Source organism: Mytilus edulis, chromosome 13 (assembly GCF_963676685.1).
Source record: "Mytilus edulis chromosome 13, xbMytEdul2.2, whole genome shotgun sequence".
NCBI lineage: Eukaryota > Metazoa > Mollusca > Bivalvia > Mytilida > Mytilidae > Mytilus > Mytilus edulis.
Genome location: NC_092356.1, coordinates 71234159 through 71257195, shown reverse-complemented (window position 1 = coordinate 71257195; position 23037 = coordinate 71234159). Strand labels below are relative to the sequence as shown.

Below are 23037 nucleotides of genomic sequence, written 5' to 3'. Positions count from 1 at the left end.
ATTAATAATACTGAAAATGACTACCATACCGTCAATTAATAATACTGAAAATGACTACCATACCGTCAATTAATAATACTGAAAATGACTACCATACCGTCAATTAATAATACTGAAAATGACTACCATACCGTCAATTATTAATACTGAAAATGACTACCATACCGTCAATTAATAATACTGAAAATGACTACCATACCGTCAATTAATAATACTGAAATTGACTACCATACCGTCAATTATTAATACTAAAAGTGACTATCATACCGTCCATTATTAATACTGAAAATGACTACCATAACGTCCATTATTAATACTGAAAATGACTACCATACCGTCAATTAATAATACTGAAAATGACTACCATACCGTCAATTAATAATACTGAAAATGACAACCATACCGTCACTTAATAATACTGAAAATGACTACCATACCATCAATTAATAATACTGAAAATGACTACCATACCGTCACTTTATAATACTGAAAATGACTACCATACCGTCAATTAATAATACTGAAAATGACTACCATACCGTCAATTAATAATACTGAAAATGACTACCATACCGTCAATTAATAATACTGAAAATGACTACCATACCGTCAATTAATAATACTGAAACTGACATCCATACTGTCAATTTATAATACTGAAAATGACTACCATACCGTCAATTAATAATACTGAAATCAATTAATAATACTGAAAATGACTACCATACCGTCAATTAATAATACTGAAAATGACTACCATACCGTCAATTAATAATACTGAAAATGACTACCATACCGTCAATTAATAAAACTGAAAATGACTACCATACCGTCAATTAATAATACTGAAAATGACTACCATACCGTCAATTAATAATACTGAAAATGACTACCATACCGTCAATTAATAATACTGAAAATGACTACCATACCGTCACTTAATAATTCTGAAGGAACTGAAATAGACACATCTTTATATAAATAAATATTTTTATTAAGTCAGACAAATATTTAATTACGTCAGAAGGATCCCACATTTAATATTCTGCCCCTAAAGTTCATAGATCTATCACAGAATATCATAACAATCACACCAAATCATTCATAACAAGATACCATAAAAAAAATGATTGCTTACGCCAACAAAATATGCTTCCAACAAAAAATATCTGTTGCCCTACACTCATTCATAACAATAACATTGTCATTTCTATCACATTCATACATGTAACCTACAATGTCAAAGGTTAAATACAATAATTACTGTATTTATACTAACAAACACAATTATTAATATTACAATGTCACATTTTTTTGTATTTTAGTAACAATCCTATTGTTTGGATTTTATACTAATAAAATTCTTATTCTATGACAATCACACCCATAAGTATAACAATGTCATTAATATTACAATGTCACATCACACCATGACAATGTCAATGATATAACACATATAATACTATGACAATGTCACTGACACACCATGACAATGTCAATGATAAAACACATATAATACTATGACAATGTCAATGATATAACACATATAATACTATGACAATGTCACTGACACACTCAATGAGTTTCCTATTATCAATGTTACATCACCTTTGAGGTGTAATATCAATTACTCATTTTACATTATTACATCACACCGAAAAGTATAACAAATTAAATGACCATGATTTTCCTATTAGAATTACTCTGTATACAATCACTCCCAGGATTATAACAGTATAAATGATTTCCATGTCATGAAGACAATAATTGTATCAAATATACTTGAAAAGTTAACAACCACCACAACTATCCAATACTACTTCACAGGGACTCAATTACTGTTAATTCAAAATCATTGTTAGGATTTATATATACAATAAAATTCAAAGTGACATAATTCCTGTAAAAAAAGTTGATCAGCAAAGATTTTCATCTCATTAAAGACATAACTGATATAAAGTTTCTGTGTCAATTTCATAAAAATTTGTAAGGGTTCAGCGGAACCCAGTGTCTTGACTACTTCTGCTGTTAGTCGCAGGCTCAACAAAAATGAGGATGAAATGTTCATCTAGATACTATCTTTTGATTGTAAGAAGCTTCTGTCCAAGTTTGGTAAAAATCCTGGATAGTTTATAAATTTAATAAATGTTTTAAAAACTTTTAACCACAGAGATAAGTCCATTTATAAATAAAATAAAATATGGAAAAATAGGATTCTTTTTAACAAAATTTACTTCTGGATACTATCTTATGATCATAAGCAAGCTTCTGTCCAAGTTTAGTAGAAATCTAGGATAGTTTTAGAAAGTTATCAAAATTTCAAAAACTTTAACCATCGATTGAATATTTGTGAACGGTGCTGCTGCCGGAATGTAGGATCGCTAGGTCTCGCTTTTTCGACAAAAGTCGAAGGCTCCATAAAAATCTAGCAAGAATGTAGACTTGGGAGCAATCAAAATGCATTAGGGATATATTTAAAGCAACAATAATTTATCAATTCTGCATTTGAAATTTTGTGCAAGACATTGCCAATATAAACCTTTGGTATAAATTTCATAAAACTCTAGCAGGAATCATTTGTGTGAGATCTCTTAGAAGACATGTCAAACTGATAGATGGAAGGAGACTGGGTATATCTATAACCTTCACCAAGTTGCTGCAAGGGACTATGATTTGCATTGGACCTCAATGAAGTTAATGGCATTGCATCCTGAAGTACTGTAAATTATGAAATTATGACATGCATTAATTATTGCTATTTTATCATTTAAGACTAAAAGAAAATTTAATTTTGTTTTGAGATTGCCAAATATCTGTTTAATTCATATAATAATTTCAAAATGCGACTTTAAGTTATTGCCATTATAACCCAGTTGCATTTTTCGCATAAATAAAAACATTGCAATAATTTTAAATTTACAGTAAATCAAAAATATATAACTTACAAACAAACAATATAAAATCATATGAAATAAACAAAGTCATGAGAAACTATAACATTTAATATTTGATTGTTAGCCTAATATAGATAAATGTATTGTAAATTGGAATGCAAATATATTTTACTGAGTTAGTACAACCAAATATAGTGTGATCAGAGGTATAAATTCATGAATCTATCAAAAAATTGTGACATTATCCAATCAAAATGAATGTTAAAAACAATTTGAAACATTATCCAATAACAATGAACATTACACACAATGCTGCATTACCCAATCACAATGAATGTAACAAACAATTGTTTCATTAGAATGGTAAAAATACAACCACAAGCTATTACAAAAAAGCAAACTGATCATTCAAGACCCTCATGGGTAGTAAAGGTTGTAAAAACTTCCCTCGTCAACAAAAAAGGTTGTTTGAAGATGTATAGATATGGAAATATCTTGTCATTCTGGGCAGCAACTGAACAATATAAAATAGTAATAAGTAAACCATGAAAAAATATTTAATTGTTTGGCTTTTTGTTTAAATTTGAAAATTTTGGCATTATATTTTATTTTTTGAGAGATACATGTATCTTCTCTTATTTTATTTCAGAATCTATGCATGATGTAGCTTAATATCAAGTAAAAATAAATTTTTTGAATCAATGTTGACAATTTCTGATCCTGGTTAGCAGGTTGTGGTATCTTTTCAGATTCTATGAAAAATTTCAGGTTACTTGCACAAACATTGACCTTTGGTATACTTGTTTACAGTACACACCACTGGACGTTAAAAAACATTCATTTTATCATCTGATGCACAAATTTCACAAGTATTTTTTTTAAATTTCTCATGCCTCTCTTTCAGAAAATTACAATGCCCATATTTCTTCTTTTGGGCTAAAGTCAAATGTGTATGTATCAATTGCTGTAGCCTTAAATCAATTCAGACATTTATATTGGACCATTTGTTTCGTGATGTGTTTGGTTTTTTTTTGTGGTATAACTTTAAATCATTTCTATAATCAGTAGATATAGAGTAAAATTCAAATGATAAAATATTTTCACTAGAATTATAAGGATGTTTTATCCCCTGAAGATGAGGGTCCCAAGGCAGTCACTTAATACTACATTACATCCTTCCTAATAATCAATGAAAATCTTTGACTACACAACCAAATGCAGATATTGTCTGTCAGCATTCAGTTTTCCTTTTTAGTGACATGATCCTATAAATAAAACCTTTTCGTGGAACAAGGAGTCAAAATATTTCAAACAAAACACGTCATAAATTCAACATTACATGGCTGTTATAAAAATCGTCATTTATAAATACATATTATTAGTCGTCTGTTAGTTGCCACGTTGCATTGCTTAATTAAATGCCTCTATTAAACATAAAATGTATATAAAATATGATCATTATGAAATAATTCTATGCAAGTTAATGAAATTAGTAAGTAATAATTCACATCTCCCTATTTGATACAATTTTTTTGAAGCAGACTAAAAAATGTTAATTTAATTAAATTTCTACCCTCAATCATACAACTCAATTATTTCAACAATATGTAATGTATTTTTAAGACCATTCCTTGTACAAATTTTCTTGTCAGTTTAATTCAAGGTTGAGATCCTAGTCCAATCTGTGCTCCCTGTTACCAGGACCAGAAGAGGAAGTAGTCATGTGATCAAATTTTAGTGATGCACAGAACTGAAGCAAGCTGAGCAAGAACATAATCAAAAGTTAAATTGCTTTAATCTTGCCTCTTTTTTTTTATTTCCAACAATTTTTTTGACAAATTTAATATGTTTGGTAATTGTCAGAAAAGATATAGATATGAATGTGTCCATGTGTTCTTGGGATTATTCCAAGTAAAATTTAAGCAATTCTTTCAATGACCAATGTCAGAGCAATTTTTTTGTCAAAAAATCATACAAAGTTTGCCAAAGTTTTTACATTCATTTTGTATACATCAGTAAAAATTAGTACAAGGAATAAATGTCTTCATTTGAAAAATAACTACTAAGTAAAATTTACAATCAAACATCTTTAGTTTCTCCCAGCCTTGGATAACTCTGTATAAGTTCCCTCCTATTGTGGTCCACCTCCTTAGCCTTGGTATACAACAGAACACCAATGGTAACAATTACAGTCCCTAATCCACTTAAGAATGTTACCGGATTACCAAATAATATTACTGATATCCAAATAAGGAATGCTCGTTTAACTGTGTTAGCAACACTGAAACAGAGAGGAAAATATTCTTTATATATACAGTCTATCTAAATTATTTTTGCAAAGAATTTTGCTCATGCCAGTGCTAGAGGCTGTCTCAAACTTGCAGTGAGGTGAGAGTTTTTCTACTCAGTATGAGGCCTCACTGTGACTCAGCGATGAAGATCAGCAATAAAAGTGCTATTACTTTTTGTGTGTGTTTGTTGTTGTTGTGCATGTACTTATTTTGTGTCATGGATATATTCCACATCCTTTGTTTTTCTATTACAGTAATTACAAGGAAAATAAGAGAGCTTTAAAGTTAAGACTTGAGAATTGTTTTTTTTAAGTTTTGAATGTATAGCCCATTTTTTTCATATTCACTGCCTAGTAGGCTAGTACCTTATATGTTGAAATAAATTAGTTGTTTTTTTATAGTTGAAGTGTTCACCAATTTCATCACTCTTGGCTATTTTGGTGGTGGCCAGTTTCTATATGGTGGAGGAACAGAGTGCCCTGAGAGGACAACCAACTTTTGGCAGGAAAATTGTAGGATTACAGACATGATGCACCAATGATACATAGATAAATATATGCACTCTATATAGGAGTGGGTTTTGATTGTGTGTCTCCTGACTTTATAAATCTCTAGATACAAACTCTATTAGTTTCTTAATGCAAATATGGGTGTGTGACAAATATGGAGAAATAGTACATTAAATTCTAAATTTACCTCTATTGGTGGTTACCCCCTATTTCAAAAGTGCCGTCCCTGGGTACCATGTATGTTTAAATTGAACAGCCCTTACCACAGCATCAAACAAGAATGTGTCCCAAGTACACGGATTCCCCATCCGTACTAATTCCCCATCCGCACTATCATTTTCTATGTTCAGTTGACCGTGAAAATGGGATAAATCTCTAATTTGGCATTAAAATTAGAAAGATCATATCATAGGGAACATATTTAAGTATCAAGTTGATTGGACTTCAATTTCATCAAAAACTACCTCGACCAAAAACTTTAAATTGAAGCAGGACAGATGGACAAACGGACGGACGAATGAAGGGATTAACAAACAAACAAAGGAACGGACACACAGACCAGAAAACATAATGCCCATAAATTGGCCATAAAAACAGGCATTAGAACATGAATATAACATTAAATGGAGAATTTTAATAAAAAATAAAATTTACTCTTTCTTACCTGTGTGTTACAGGAGATATGTAGCTCATTAAAACATAAGCTGATATACTTTGAAAGTGAAAACAAATTCCATTAATAATGTACGCTGAGATCATAGTAATATCAAATGTTTTACTAGCAGAACCCATATCTATCATGAAGTAACACGCTGGAATTTGTACTGCTATTGATGATAAACTGGTGTAAAATTGTAATTCTGCCGGTCTGAAAATAGAGAATTTTACATGATGCTGAAAATTGTATCACTATCCATGATAAACTTGTGTAAATTGTAGTTCTGCTGGTCTTAAGGAGGTAGACCTAGGTTAAGGGAAATAACTCTTAAAATCATCAGTACGTTTGTGTCAGCCATTTTCATAAATATGTTCTAAGCTTCTAGGATACATAGACTATTTCCGATCTGTTTCAGGTAAATGCTTAAAATACATTGATGAATCTTGACTTTTACAAACGCATCACTGAATTAACCCTTTCGCCGATGAGTCCCGGTTTACCGGGATTCACGCTTCAGACAGCTGACGATGAGTCCCGTTTTACCAGGATCGAAATACCTCTTTTATATTTCCCGCTCAAAACAGTGCAAACATGAGTTATCTTTCTTTGATGAATACCCGGATGAAAGTGTAAACATGGTGCTTCCGTTTGTTGAAAACCGTGTCAAAATCAGACGAAATTTACGAAATTTACGAGAATTTGAAATGAGGGAACATTTTTTTTGAAAGAATATGGAAGAATTGAAGCGAAACTGGTATACTTTTTTGACATAAAATGTCGTTTTATGTACAAAACACTTGGAATGGACATCGTTCAGTGTGAGGAATTTGTACAGCCTCGTGCCGTTTTGGGTTAAAAAATTACAATTTGGGGTCTAAGAGCAGAATTTTGAGAATTTCACCAAGATAATGCCGAAAATTTGAAAATTCGAATATAATATGAGGAAAAAATTATCAAAACATGAACAAAACTGTGAACATGGTGTTAGTGAATGAAATAAATACACAAATAACTACAAACAAGTTTTTATTGACATTTATTATGAAGATCTCCCACTTGAGTAATAGTAGCCAGGGAAGCCATCGTCTCAGAGTAGCTTCTGTCTGGGCAGCAATCGGTGAAAGGGTTAAAGAGTTGTCTCCCTGAATCAAGGTCTACCCTCTTAAATAGGCGGAAAATTCAGAAGACACAATGTCAAAGGCTGTGATAAATGCATTAACTGTTTGTGATAAAAATAGATTAATTTTGTTGTCTCGCCTGGATTTTTCTTTTAATGTTAATTATCTCCTCTTGGTAAACTTGTTTATTGAAGATTTTCATTTCAGAATTTGAGAAATTGTAGGTATTTTTTTAACACACAATTAAACATTCTGATTGGTTAAAATGCTAATAACATGGAAAATTTACTAAAAGCCTGATTTTTTCATTTTGAGAAACAAGCAATTAAATTACTCTTAGTTCTTCAGATTCTGATGAAGCACTTTGGTGTACTGTATACAAAATAATGGGCTCAACAATGTTTCTTTGTTAAATGGAAATTAATTCTACTTACGTATATCTATATTTATCACCACTAATTAGCACTTTAGAATAAACATTCTGTAAACTGGAAAAAAAATTGATAAACATTTCAAGAACCTAGAATATTACTAGTATTATAAATTTTGAGTGAGAAAGCAGCATGCATGTTAATTTGTTAATTTCTGTGTAGTTTTGGTCTCTTGTGGAGAGATATCACATTGACAATCGTACCACATCTTCTTTTTTATAATAATTAGATAAATCTGATTTGAGTGCAAGTAATATATACCAATGTATTACAATTAACAAAATGGTTCTAAAACAAGAGGAGACGACTTATGAATTCAAGTTACAAATGATACACATTTCCATGTATGTTCATAAAAAATAATAGCAGTTGTAAAGTTGGCAATTATATTCAAATTTTTAAATTTCCTCATATATTCAGTTAATAAGTTTAAGTAAATCAAGAAAAGAATGCAGCACACAATTTTTTTTAACTATTTTTTCACAAGAAAATTTTCTACTTTTTTATCTTGATATTTCCTAGTTATATCCACTTTACCAGTGATCTGCATGCCAATCACATAGAAAATATGTTGCAACAGTTATTTCTTTACTTTCCAATGAAATAAAATACTAATATAACTAATCTTATATGTTCTTGCCATTGTGTTCAAAAGTTTAATTATGAAGACTGTATATACATACCATTCAGTTAAATTGGTAGCTAAGGCTGCAATAAAGCCTTTAATATTAAAACTAAGTTCATATGCAGAACACAGGGCCAATCCACTCATTATTGGAATCAGCGACATAAACGTGTACATTCCTGTGTACTCTCCAATCAAAGCATAGGAAATAAAACACGTAAATAATGGCGCTGAACTCTTGACTGTCTCTGTAAATGATACTGCTACAAACTTTAATGCTATCAGCCCTAGAACTACTGTTGAAAATCTGAAATATAAATACAAGTCAACTAATTTGTGCTGATCCAAAACTCAAGCCCTATTCAAATGATTTTCACAGTTCGTTGTAATTTTGTGCTGTTACACAACTGTTGGAGGTAAAGAATTTTTAATCCTACCAAATTTGTCAAGTGTATGTCCAAAGCCAGGAGAATGTAAACTGTATGAGCTTGTGTTTTATTTTTTGCTATCTGCTAAAATTGTTTTTCTTGAATGTAAATTTGCTATTGGTATTCTCTTTTGACTTGTTTTACGTTTTGTTATCCAGGGGCCTGATATACATGTAGCTCAATATATTGTGTTCGGTATGGCTTTTGCTCATTTTAAAGACCATATGGTGACCTGGATATGTTTCATACTTAGACTTAAGTCTTTGGCTCATGGTAGTTTCATAGACTCTTTGTATATTTGTTCTTATTCCATGCTGTCCAGTGGATTATTTTTTATACTTAGATTAGGCCGCTAGTTTTCTCGTTTGAACTGTTTTACATTGTCATTTTGGGGCCTTTTATAGCTGACTATGCGGTATGGGCTTTGCTCATTGCTGAAGGCTGTACAGTGACCTATAGTTGTTAATTTCTTTGTTATTTTGGTCTCTTGTGGAGAGTTGGCTCATTGGCAATCATACCATATCTTCTTTTTTATATTATACTATACATTTCTTGAAAATGTGATCTGAATCTGTTCCTATCTTAAATAAAACTTATAAAATGTATATAAATAACAAACTTTTTCTCTTTACAATTTTCTATATTAGTTACCTCATACAACCAACTAATATCATGTTTTTCCAGAAATTAGAAGGTTTCCCCTCTCTCACGACAGGTTTATAAAACCCCAATGGTAAATACATCTGTAGAAACCCAAATATTGTGGTCATCACCATCTGCATGGCACCTAAATTGTCAAATCATTTATCAGTATGGCATATTAATATAAATATTAAAATTCTAATTTCGACAATTTCTTATGGCTTTAATCTCTGTCATTTAATAAATCTGTTTAGCAATCATACCTCATCACCTTAATTTTTATTTTAATAGATTTCTAATAGATTATAAATTACTCAAAGACTAAAAAGAATCATCTCTGAATATGTTTAGTCTCTGTCAAATCTATGCACTAAATATTAGTAGCCTCTACAAATAATGTCAAGGGAGGTAATAACTCACAAATGTATAAAATTTGTATCTCTACAATATTGACATTTGCTTGTTTAAAATCCAGTGGAAGATATTTCAGGACAAGTCTCACATGTTTCATACATATATGCTTTTAAAATATTCATATTAGACAAATTACTTTCATGATTATCTGTCAAAAATACAACTATGAAAATCACTAGCATTCCTTTGATTTTGAAGAGTTATGTCCCTTGTTTACTTTTTCTTTTTTTGAGGGGGGGGGGGACTTAAATTATAATATTCATACCTAGGACTGCTGGATCTCCTTTCAGTGATGTTAGAATATACTTGTTTAAGAACAATGTGAAGGCACTGAATATATACCAGAGAATAAGGAAGAAGAATGCCCGCACATTTAACAGGCCTAACTTCTCATCATCGTCCTGTTTTTTGACAATGTGTTTGGTCCCAATGTTCGTTCGTACTGCATCCATTGAGTTCTCTAAATACATATTCAAATCAGTGGATGTGGGCAAGGACTCTGCATCTTTAATAAGTTTGATTTCACTCATATTTCATCTCCACATTTACCTCATATGATAAAGCTGCCTTCAATTTTTGTGTAACTGAAAAAAAAATAAAAACACTTTATTTTTTTTACTTTGTTGTTCCCTAGTGAAAAACACATTCTGTCAATTGGTAAAGTAGTTCAATTATATAGGTGCATGCCTGTCCCAAGTCAGAACCCTAAGAGGTTGTCTTATATTGTACATTGTAGATCACCATGATCACTAGCTAGAAGAAGCCTGCAAATTCGTGGTACAATTGACCACTTTCATATTATCAACTTTTAACTCAAGGTTCTACAATTATTCAACAGGATACCTACTCTGTGGTAGGACATCCTGGTACTTGGTCAATTACGAGCAACCAAAAAAGGTAAAATCAAATATATGAATGGTGCAATTTGAAAACTTTATTAGGTAGCACTCCACAGTTAGGTGTGTAGTTTCGCATCATTTTGGCCCCTGTGGATTTTTCAAATATGAGAGCTAGTGTGCAATAAAATTCATTTTTGGATAGCTGAGTATTAAAATAGCCTTTGTATTGGGTTTATATGAACATCAAGATTATGTAATGTATGTAATATAGGCTGTTTTCTGTATGACAGTCCGTATTTGCATGTCCCTACCATACATTGGTCCGGCAATTATTGCAATGTTTTTTTTCCAACTTTTTATCGCACGAACTTTGTGATTGGATTTTACGAAAAAATGAGGCGAAAGACACCCATTTTTTATTTGATCATTAGGAAGATTTATGAAAACAGTTTCTAAAAAGGTATCACTCAAAGGCATTGAAATTCTAGTTTGATCAAAATTTTGGGGGGATATGTGACATGTCCACCCCCCTTTTTGCAATATTTTATGGTAAATAAATGCAGAATGTTGCCATGGATACACATAAAACGAATTAATTTTCACTCTTTTTACTTTTGAAAATCAAATCTATGGAATATACTGATTACATACATATGCACATGTACAACACAAACAGTTAGGTTAATGTATTAGAAATCCAGGAATAGGAGATGATAAAACATTTTGTGGCTCATTTTTGATTTTATTTTCTAACTGTGGAGTGCTACCTTATGGCACATCAGAAAGCACAGAAATGCACTTTTTAAGATAAAATTTACCACAAATCTTAAGTGTTTTATGTTCTTGTTTTAGTTCTGAAGGTAAAAAATCTGCTAGGAATGCAATTTACGTTTATTTTATTGTTTACTGTCCTTAGCAACCAAATTTACACATTTTGACACTTAGACATGTTGCGGTCTTAAATTTGTACTCAATTAGCTTCACCATTGTAACCAAAGATTGCGCTTTATATGACATGTATGATATCCTCAGAATGTATCGCTTTATAATTTTGAATGCGAATAAGTCAAATAAACATTTTTAGCAGGATTTTATATAATATTTTGGCATTAATTAAATTTAATGATGCCAGTACTGCTAGAAATTTATACCCTGCTTGAGAGCTTCTAAACCAAGGTTAGGTATGCTATTTACAGCAAAATTGACCTATAAGTGCTTTCAAAAACCTAAAAATTGTACAATTTGTCCTCTTTGAAGGTAATTTTATGATTTTAAATAAGATAATGGGAAAAGTTTTAGAAATTTACCCCAAAAATGAGACAGACTTGAAGTTTTTCACTATGATCCAGCATTTATTATTAAATCACTTTTTGTCGCGTTTCAACATCAACTGCTAACCTTCATAAAATCTTTATTACTGAACCAATTTTAAAACCTAAGGTACCATTTTCATCGTAACAGCTAGTAGAACACAGAAAATATAATAAAAATTGAGGCAGGAAGGGGAAAATTTCACCTTAAGGTAGCACTCCACAGTTAGGTGTGTAGTTTCGCATTTTGGCCCCTGTGGATTTTTCAAATATGAGAGCTAGTGTGCAATAAAATTCATTTTTTGATAGCTGAGTATTAAAATAGCCTTTGTATTGGGTTTATATGAACATCAAGATTATGTAATGTATGTAATATAGGCTGTTTTCTGTATGACAGTCAGTATTTGCATGTCCCAGACTCCCTACCATACATTGGTCCGGCAATTATTGCAATGTTTTTTTCCAACTTTTTATCGCACGAACTTTGTGATTGGATTTTACAAAAAATGAGGCGAAAGACACCCATTTTTTATTTGATCATTAGGAAGATTTATGAAAACAGTTTCTAAAAAGGTATCACTCAAAGGCATTGAAATTCTAGTTTGATCAAAATTTTTGGGGGATATGTGACATGTCCACCCCCCTTTTTGCAATATTTTATGGTAAATAAATGCAGAATGTTGCCATGGATACACATAAAAGGAATTAATTTTCACTCTTTTAACTTTTGAAAATCAAATCTATGGAATATACTGATTACATACATATGCACATGTACAACTCAAACAGTTAGGTTAATGTATTAGAAATCCAGGAATAGGAGATGATAAAACATTTTGTGGCTCATTTTTAATTTGATTTTCTAACTGTGGAGTGCTACCTTAACCCTTTCACCGATTGCTGCCCAGAGAGAAGCTACTCTGAGACGATAGCTTCCCTGGCTACTTTTACTCAAGTGGGAGATCTTCATAATAAATGTCAATAAAAACTTGTTTGTAGTTATTTGTGCATTTATTTCATTCACTAACACAATGTTCACAGTTTTGTTTATGTTTTGATAATTTTTTCTTCATAAAATATTCAAATTTTCAAATTTTCGGCATTATTTATGTGAAATTCTCAAAATTCTGCTTTTTGACCCCAAATCGTAATTTTTTAACCCAAAACGGCAAAATTTTGAAAAATTTAAGAGGCTGTACAAATTCCTCACACTGAACAATGTCCATTCCAAGTGTTTTGTACATAAAACGACATTTTATGTAAAAAAGTATACTAGTTTCGCTTCAATTCTTCCATATTCTTTCAAAAAAAATGTTCCCTCATTTCAAATTCTCGTAAATTCCGTAAATTTCCTTCGATTTTGACAAGGTTTTCAACAAACGGAAGCGCCATGTTTACACTTTCATCCGGGTATTCATCAAAGAAAGATAACTCATGTTTGCACTGTTTTGAGCGGGAAATATAAAAGATGTATTCTGATCCCGGTAAAACGGGACTCATCGTCAGCTGTCTGAAGCGTGAATCCCGGTAAACCGGGACTCATCGGCGAAAGGGTTAAGAGTGCGGAAACAAAAATGGGACATACCATCAGGACCATTAGAAATACAGAAAGATAGATGGTCAAGGGTATCATTAAACATGCTTTATATGCACCCATTGCTTACAGCTGTGCCAGGGACTTTCCATACTAAGGGGACTCATCTCTTTTGATTTTAACTGATTTCTACGCAGCCAGTATAAACATGATAAAGGTTACAAGAGCGCAATTATTTGTTTACATTTTACTGGCAAGTTTTTTACCCCAAGATGGTACTCAGAATAGAATCCTATACGGCTTCTGATTGGATGATATAGGATTGGACTTACATTTAATTGAAAGCTTATCCAATTAGGTTTAAAAATTGCCGAAAATCATATTCACATTTTACGAATTATAGAAAATATCTTCTATTTCTGCACGTCGGGGCCAATAAAAATCTACCTTTTTCATTAAGCGAAAAAAGTAGACTATCTTTTTCAACTGCATTTTAAGTCAATTTGAGCCGCATGACCCTATATATTTTTTGGGTTGTAATGCAACACTGGCATTTCTAGTAACAGGAACTGCTACCCATTTTTACCTAGTTTGTGTAGTCTTTGAGAAAAAAAATACGGAACACTAGTGGTACCCTATGGATAATGCATTACGAATAATTGCGCTCTTGTAACCTATAGCTACCACCCAACAATAAACTTAGTTTTGTATCTCTGATCTACGATGCTAGTAGTTATTTGCATATTTCACAGTACATTTTAATTATATAATAGCTGTGCTGAATTGTTTTTTTCAAATATTGACGGAATGTCTTAGCGCCAAAGTGTCTAATTACCAGAAAAAGGTTTGGCAATCAATGCTTGAAAATAAAACCAATTCCTTTTCTCTTTTTTTTGAGCATTTATCACCAACTGTGTCCAAACATTGTTAAATCCAACATGCGGCCTGACAACTCCTTTGACCTTTCAATTTCAAAGAACAAGATCAGTTAGAATTGTATAGTTTGCTAGTGTGTAGTGTCGTAGTGACCTTAGAGGGGGGACAGGAGGGGTCTTGATCCCGAAATCCCGGACTTGAAAAAACGAAATCCTGAGGTCCCGAATTTAAATAAAGCAATAAAGGGTCAATCCCGAAATCCCGAGCTTAAAAACACCTGATCCCGGAGTCCCGATAAAGGTCCTATCCCCCCTCACCTTAGGATCTCAGAATTTTTTTAATGTGACACATTAGGAGTAATACTGGACCCCATTGAACTTTAGTTTAATGATCAGGGTTTTTTTTGGTAAATGGATATATCTTTCTTGTTGACAGTGTCATGTTTATCACTTCACTTTTTTTTACCATGATTCTATCAGACTTTTATTTCATGATTTAGTTATTGATTTACGGTTTTAAATACCCGTTCGAAAATAAGTTGAATAGTTTGGCTAGTGGAATACCTGACAAATTCGATACCTTAAAGTATTTCTACTGAAATACTACATATTGTGAGTGCGAGAATAATCCGTCAGATTGCGGATTCGGTTGCTGTCATAATCAGTGTTGTTACCAAGCTTAGCAATTTAAAAATAATGCCAGTTCCTAACTGAAAACGTACCTATAACTTGAGTAAGTACAACGATTTCCGGTTATATAATTAAAGAACCAAATTTACACGTGGAGATAGATCCGTATTTTATCCGGAAAAAAACTCAAAACTGAATAGTAGAAGTGTCAGAAGTAGAATTTCATGACCATATGATATTACATGTATAAACACTATTTAACACTATTTTAGAAAAACAATAAATACTTAAAAACCTACACTCTACGATGAAATTTGAAAAAAATAGGCAGGACAGGAGTTCTGAGTAAAAAAAAAGGCAGGATGAGACACTTTGCAAAAAAAAAGTCAGGATGACAATTTATGAAAAAAAGTCAGGACAAACTAATAAAAAAAAAAAGGCAGGACCGAATAGAGTGAAAAATAAAAAGGCAGGACAGAAATTACAACTAAAAAAAAATGCAGGACAACATTTTTCATCCTAGCCCCCCCCCCCCCCCCCCCCCCCCCATAAAAATCAAATGGTAGCTCCCTCAGTACGCCAGAAGCACGTTTCGTCTACATAAAACTATAAAATTTAAGTATTGACTCAGTTTGACTGACCATTTTGTGTTTTGTCTAGGACTTTTATGCTGTTAGTAACATAGTCCCAGGTTTTGTGTTCACTATATATTAAATTATACTGTTGTTTGTCTGTTTGTCTGTTTGTTCGTGTGATAGCTTTGTCAGTTTTTTTGGTTTTTTTTATAATATCCCTTTGGTATCATCATTCCTGTTTTTTACAACAAAGTAAACAGGGTAAATATCTATTAGCAGTGAAACCAACCCTCACTGTCGAATTCATGATTGATTGATTTTATGGTAATGATTATGATTATGGTTATGGTTATGGTAATGGTTATGGATATGGTTATGGTTATGGATATGGTTATGGTCATGATTATGGTTATGACAATGGTTATGGTGAGATGGTTATGGTTATGATTATGGTTATGGTTATGGTTATGGTTATGGTTATGACAATGGTTATGGTGAGATGGTTATGGTTATGATTATGGTTATGGTTATGTTTATGGTTATGGTCATGGTCATGGTCATGGTCATGGTTATGGTTATGGTTATGGTTATGGTCATGGCTATGGTCATGGTCATGGTTATGGTTATGGTTATGGTTATGGTTATGGTTATGGTCATGGTCATGGTCATGGTTATGGTTATGGTTATGGTAATGCATATGGTTATTTTTATGGTTGAGGTTATTGTTATGGCTATGGATAAGACAATGGTTATGCTTATGGTTATGATATGGATATAGTTATGGTTATGGTTATTGTTATGACTATGCCTATCTAATGGTTATGGTCATGGTTATGGTAATGAATATGGATAATGTAATGGATATGGATATGGTTATGACTATGACAATGGTTATGGCTATGGTTATGGCTATGGCTATGGATATGGATTTGGCTTTGGTTATGGATATGATAATGGTTATGGTTATAGTGATTTTTTTAGGTTTTGATGTGGATATGGTTTATGGATACGATATATGGTTATGGATAGGGTTATGCCTATGTATGAATATGGATATCGAAACTGCTATGGATAGGGTTATAAGTATGGTTATAAATATGACTTTTGATATGGATAAGGTTATTGATATTTAACGATAATAGCTATGGTTATGAACTTACATGGTTATTGTTATGTTTATGTTTATGTGAATGGTTATGGTTCTATATGGCTATGTTAATGGTTATTGTTACGTTTGGTTTTGATTATGGTTATTGCTAAATATATTGATATATGATAAAGGCTATTGTTATGGGTATTTGATATGGCTATGGATATGGTACAGTAATGGCTTTGGTTATGATTATGGCTTTGGTTATGACTACGGTTAACGATATATATATATATATATATTTATAGATTGCTATGGCTATGACTATGACTAAGGCTATTGATATTGTTATGGCTTTTGATATTGTTATGGCTATGGTTATGAATATTGTTTTGTTATGAGTATGGTGAGGGCTATGGCTAAGGTTGTTAATATAGTTATGGTTATTGATAGGGTTACGGTTAAGGTTATGGTTATTGATAGGGTTACGGTTATGGTTATGATTTTGACTATTACCATGGCTTTGGTTATGGTCATAATGGGTATGGTTATCGCAATAGTTATGATTATGGATATGGCTATTGCTTTGGTTATTGATTCGGCTATCGTGATGGTTATGATTACGGTTATGATTACGGTCGTGATTACGGTTATGATTACGTTTATGATTACGGTTGTGATTACGGTTATGATTACGGTTATAATTACGGTTATGATTACGGTTATGATTACGGTTGTAGTTATGGATAAGAATATTAACAATCAATCATCGATACCACTGGAAGGTAGGCAAACAACAACCAATCACCAATCTAGTGTTGTCCTGAACATTATGATGTTTGCCACTGTACGGTAAGCAACCATTTTAATTAATCATCATTACCAACTTGAAGATTAGACCCAACAATAAAACATAAATATAGTGTCGTCCTGACCGTACATGAAATATTTAATACTGGACGGTCTGCAACCAATCATCCACCAACATTGCCACTGAACGAATAACAACCAACAATTTAATCAATCACCAATGCCACTGGACGGTAAACAACCAACAATTAATCATCAATCTATTGTCGTCCTGAACATGTTTGAAATTTTGACACAGGAAGGTAAGCAACCAATCATCCATAGTCATTGTCATTTGAGATAAACAGCCAACAATCAATCACCATTACCACTGGGCAGTTAACAAACAACAATTAATTATGAATCTAATGTCCTGACCATGTATGAACTATTTGTCACTGAAGAATAAACAACCAACACTCATTCATCAGAGCTACTGAACGGTGAGCAAACAACAATCAATTACCATTCCTACTGGACGGTAAGCATCCAACAACCAAACAACAATCTAGTGTCGTCCTGAACATACATGAAATATTTGCCACTGAACGGTAAGCAACCAACAATCAATCCTTATTCGCCACTCGACGATAAGCAACCAACAGTCCATCAACAATCTAATGTCGCTCTAAACATTCATGAACTATTTGTCACTGGACGGTTTGTATCCAATCACCAATGCCACTGGCCGGTCAGCAACCAACAATCAATCAACAACAGTGGCGTAGTTTACCTTCTATTTATACCGAGTCATGGGGTCTGGGGGACGCGCAGCCCCCTGAAGCTATAGAGGTTTTTATATATAATTTGAACAAGAAAAAATCGTTAAGAATAGTTGCTGTTCAATGTTATTTCATCATAATAATGTTAATTATATGCCTTACTATCTATACTCAAAGCTATAAAAAAAAAATAACAAAATACGTGAAGGTATCATATAAGACAACCAATGAAAAGTCGGTTTCCTGACTTGCTAGCAGTTACAGAAAGCAGGAACATAGTATATATATTGACATACTGTTCCCAGCAGAAAGCCAGCTCAAATGCCTAATGGCTCCCAATATATATTTCCAGGCCGTGGTACACTCTAATATAGTTGGCTGTACCTCACACGTCACATCACAAGAAATCACGAACTTGCTCGGTGGATGGAAGAAACCTGTACAAAATGTTCAATACAGAAAAGAAAAAACAATCTCAAATATTAAGGTTTATTTGTAATAAGTTTTGTGATGATCATTTATTTGGTCGTAGGTCACGAATCGACGAATTATAGATAATCACCACATAATGACAGCTGGATTGAACAAACGAATTTCAGGATAAACTAGGAGAAAAACATATGCTACATGTAAAGTGTAGCACGGCACATGTTTTAGTGGTGTATTCCTTCGAAGGTCTTGAAATTACATATTGAATGATTTTTAACTTTTTTTCATTCACGATGAACATGACAACCGGCGAATAACTAACATTTACTTTTATTTTATTCTTAAGTCTTCATTATAAATGAACAGTATTTGGTTGATTTTTCTTATATATATATAAGCTGACATTATGTATTAACTAACAGACATATCAAGTTCTCTAGAATCAGTAGTGATTCCTTTAAATATTTTAAATTCCCTGCTTGTGAAAACGTATTATGAATTTAAAAGAGCGAGAATAAAACTCGAGAACCCCAACATATAAATTATTTTCTGTGCACTATAATATATATATATATATGCATATTTTGTTTTGTTTAGTACCAAAGTCAATGAACATAGTCGTAGGGGAACATGTCAACGCTTATAAATGAGGGTTTGAATGCTTAGAATGGGATTATCAAATATTTATTTCTTAATCATTGTCACCCATAATATGATTTTCCTTTATTTTATAATTTAGCACCATTTTAAATCCATATTCTTTTAAATTTAAATTAATTTCAGGGCCGATTTTTCTGTTTTCTTAAAACCTCACCCAGGCCCTCATATAGGCTACTAGAAATTATTCTGACACACAATTAACTAATTGACCTAATTCAATGGTAAAGTGATTTGATCGGGTGACTCGTGAGTTGCATCCTCATCTATCCTACTCACTGTGTTCGCTTGCAATGGGGTAGGACAAAATAAATCTGTTGTCGATTTCCTTTTACTCTGACAAACTTGAATTACAGAAAACTACCGTAAAGGCTATTTCCAAGTAGAGGAGGGAAAATTAATTAAAATGTTCCCATTTAAGTCTTGGATAATTCGTAAAGGGTATGAATCAATAACCGCGCCAACAAGATATAAAAAGTTGCTAAATTATTTTTTAGAAGCCAGTTTGCTGCAATAATCATTTAAAAGAAAATACAGTGAAGGAAAATATTATTTTTTACCGAGCCTCAACGTAAGCTACACCCCTGATTACAATTTACTGCCGTCCTGAACATGCATGAACTATTTGTCACTGGCAACAAGAAATCTACAATCAATCATCATTGCCACTCGACGGTAAGCAACCAACAATCAATCAACAAACAAATGTCGTCCTGAACATGCGTGAACTATTTGTCAATGGACGATGAGCAATCACCTTTCCACTGAAATGTAACCAAAAACAATCGATCACCATTGCCACTGGGCGGTAAGCAACCAATGATCAAATAAAAATCAAGTGTTATCTTGAACATGCATGAACTATTTGTCATTTGGACGGTAAGCAATCAACAATCAATCATCATTGTCACTGAACCGTAAGCAACCAAAAATCAATCGCGATTGCCAATGAAATGTAACCAACAAACAATCAAGCATCAATCTAGTGTTGTCCAGAACATGGATGAAATATTTGTCACTGGACGGTAAGCAATCAACAATCAATCATCATTGTCACTGGACGGTAAGCAAACAACTATCAATCATCAATCTAGTGTTGGCAGAACATGCATGAAATATTTGTCACTGGACGCCTCTTGCCACTGTAATTTTTGTAAAAAAAATAAGAGAGAAACCGTAAGAGTTAAGGATTCAAATGAACTGTATTTGAAGAAGTCACTGTGAGACGTGTGGTTAAAAAAAATCCGTTTAAATCAAAAAGTCTATATTTTTGAACGTAGAGACACTTTTTTTGAAATTCCCGCTTTTTATACTTTTCGGTCCACTCTAGTTATATTTTCGGAACTTCTCGGAATGTTTACAAAAATGGCGTCCTCGAAACAAAATGTGATTTTGAACAATCATGAATAATTCAAAATTGTTTTGCAAAGGCAAACAGACTGAATCTTCTTTTAAAGTATTTAAAGCAACTATAAACATGCATGGTTGGAAATTGCATTATATAAAATTATAAATGCGTTTGCAGATGTTAACATTTGAAGAGAAATTACTTTTTTTTTATAATGTTTACTTTTGAAAATGTCATGCCATATGCTGCAATGTTATGAGTAACAGGTAATGGTTTCTCTTCTCTTAGATTTATAGAACCACAAAAATGTCATTGATACAGAAAAGTAAACACTTAAACCAATCTCCTATATTATATGTACGATCAGAGATTTAATATTGAAGTAGTATACCATTTCATGTCCAAACAAGCTTGTAGAGAAATTTAAATTACCTTTTATATATTAAAATCCTCAAATGCATGCTATTTAGCTAAATTTTGTGATTATGGATATTGATACAAGTGTTAAATGCTGAGGTATGACCAACCTGATAATGTTTCAAAAGATTCAAAAGAAATATATTGAGCCCATTGAGTGAAATAATCTTTGTTTATTCACGGTTTTAGAGATGTAACATTAAAATACATATGCATGATAGTGGTAAACAATTAGGGTTACAAGATTCCCATCAAACAGTTTTGTAATTTAATATTGAATACCTTTATATTTGTCCACACAATGTCAGCATGATAAGTTATTTAAATAATTTATTTTGTTAACACTCAAGAAATATTTGACAGTTACAATTCTTTTATCAACATCAAACCAATATTAGTATACACATACTGTAAGCAGTTTGCTTAGGAAGGACTTATCTTGTTGACTTATCAAATTACGATCCGATTGTCGTCACTTAAACAAAGAATCAGTTTTGGAGTATCCAAGTGTTAAGATGTTGTTTATTCATTTCAGATCATAAAAACTGCCAAATCACCCAAAACTAGTGGAGATTAATATGAGATCAAATGGTCATATTTCATTTACAAGATTTGTACATGTACATCATTGTACATAGGTGATGAGTATCTTAATTTAGTGAAATGATTCTGAAATAGAGTTCAACAGGAGTACAGGAAATATTTTCAATGTCACGACAAGTTTTACCACCAGCGGGTCACCCCACGGGGACGGCACCCCAGCAAACTGCTGAGGTATTAGAAAATCGACTCACTGCCGCTGAGGATGAAACCAGTATTTTACTTGAACAATTAAATGGACTTGGATTTAGTAAAACTTCAGCAGATATTAATTCATCAAATATGAAAGTTCCTGTGTCCCCTTACAAGGTCAGGATGGCCAGTAATGATGTTCTGAAAGATAATTATGAAGCACTGGTGTCTAGGGTGTGTAAAATGGAAAGTACAGTGCAGACTATGAAGTTAAACTTGCTAAACATTCAGGGGGAAAATCATTTAAAAGGAAAGTCGAATGATGAATTTGAATATAGAATGAATGTCTTAAAACAAACTTACGAACAGACAATTTCAAAATACAAAAGAGAAATGGAGCAAATGAAGGAAGATTTATTACAGGAAAATGAGGAGAAAAATAAATTAAAAAGCAATATTAAAGATCTAAAGTCAGCTTTAGAAGATTCTTCAACGACAAGGGTAGGTCTAACAACCTTAGTCATGTTAGTACCAAGTAGTACTACATGGACATTGATATATATCATGAGTTACATTTTCATTATTACAACTTAAACTATTAATGTTGTCTGTCATGTCTGTCCAAAAGTGAAGACACTGAACATTAAGAAACCAAATCATTTCAAAAGTGAAGCAAGACGAATATGTATGAGTTTGAAATTTACCAATAAAAGTTTAAAGTATACATTATATATTATACTTAACTTTCTTACTATAGTTTATATACAAATGTATCTAACAGACCACACAGTTTAATTGATTATCCATATTTACCGTACCGGTATCCAAAATTTCATTGTTTTCATAAATGAAATTGTCTATAGAATTGTTTAAAAGTAATAAAATAATTTTTTATAACTCAAATTAATTCTGAAATCAGTACAATGTAAAATTAAAGACTTGTGAAATTAGTTCTTACCTACAAAAAATACAGGTTTTCAAAATTTGGAGCTTAATCATGTTAATTGAAACTAAATCATG

The 23037-nt window shown here is 32.1% G+C and overlaps 2 protein-coding genes and 1 pseudogene across 11 annotated transcripts in view; 2 read left to right on the top strand and 1 right to left on the bottom strand.

Annotated features, from left to right (window-relative positions):
- Positions 1–1170: 1170 nt before the first annotated feature.
- On the bottom strand, positions 1171–15299 carry LOC139501661 (solute carrier family 35 member E2A-like). 2 transcript variants are annotated; one of them, XM_071290803.1, is made up of 7 exons: positions 15133–15241; positions 10276–10594; positions 9606–9741; positions 8585–8833; positions 7905–7958; positions 6359–6562; positions 1171–5175 (listed from the first exon to the last, which is right to left on the bottom strand). In XM_071290803.1, the coding sequence occupies exons 2-7, from the start codon at positions 10538–10540 to the stop codon at positions 4974–4976; spliced, it is 1110 nt and encodes a 369-aa protein (XP_071146904.1). In that variant the 5' UTR covers positions 10541–10594; positions 15133–15241; the 3' UTR covers positions 1171–4973. The 2 variants fall into 2 exon arrangements, with proteins under 2 accessions (XP_071146904.1, XP_071146905.1); XM_071290804.1 differs by having other exon boundaries at positions 2785–5175; positions 15149–15299.
- Positions 15300–16093: 794 nt separating this feature from the next.
- LOC139500534 (uncharacterized) lies at positions 16094–16761 on the top strand (annotated as a pseudogene).
- Positions 16762–20843: 4082 nt separating this feature from the next.
- The window catches only part of LOC139501606 (coiled-coil domain-containing protein 150-like), a 29461-nt gene continuing 27267 nt past the window's right edge, over positions 20844–23037 (top strand). For 8 of the 9 annotated variants that reach the window (XM_071290721.1, XM_071290725.1, XM_071290724.1 and 5 more), the window contains exons 1-2: positions 20876–21134; positions 21821–22518. In XM_071290721.1, the coding sequence (XP_071146822.1) occupies positions 21994–22518 (525 nt within the window). In that variant the 5' untranslated portion in view covers positions 20876–21134; positions 21821–21993. Of the gene's footprint in view, positions 21135–21820; positions 22519–23037 lie in introns of all 9 variants that reach the window. The other variant, XM_071290723.1, reaches the window with a different exon arrangement.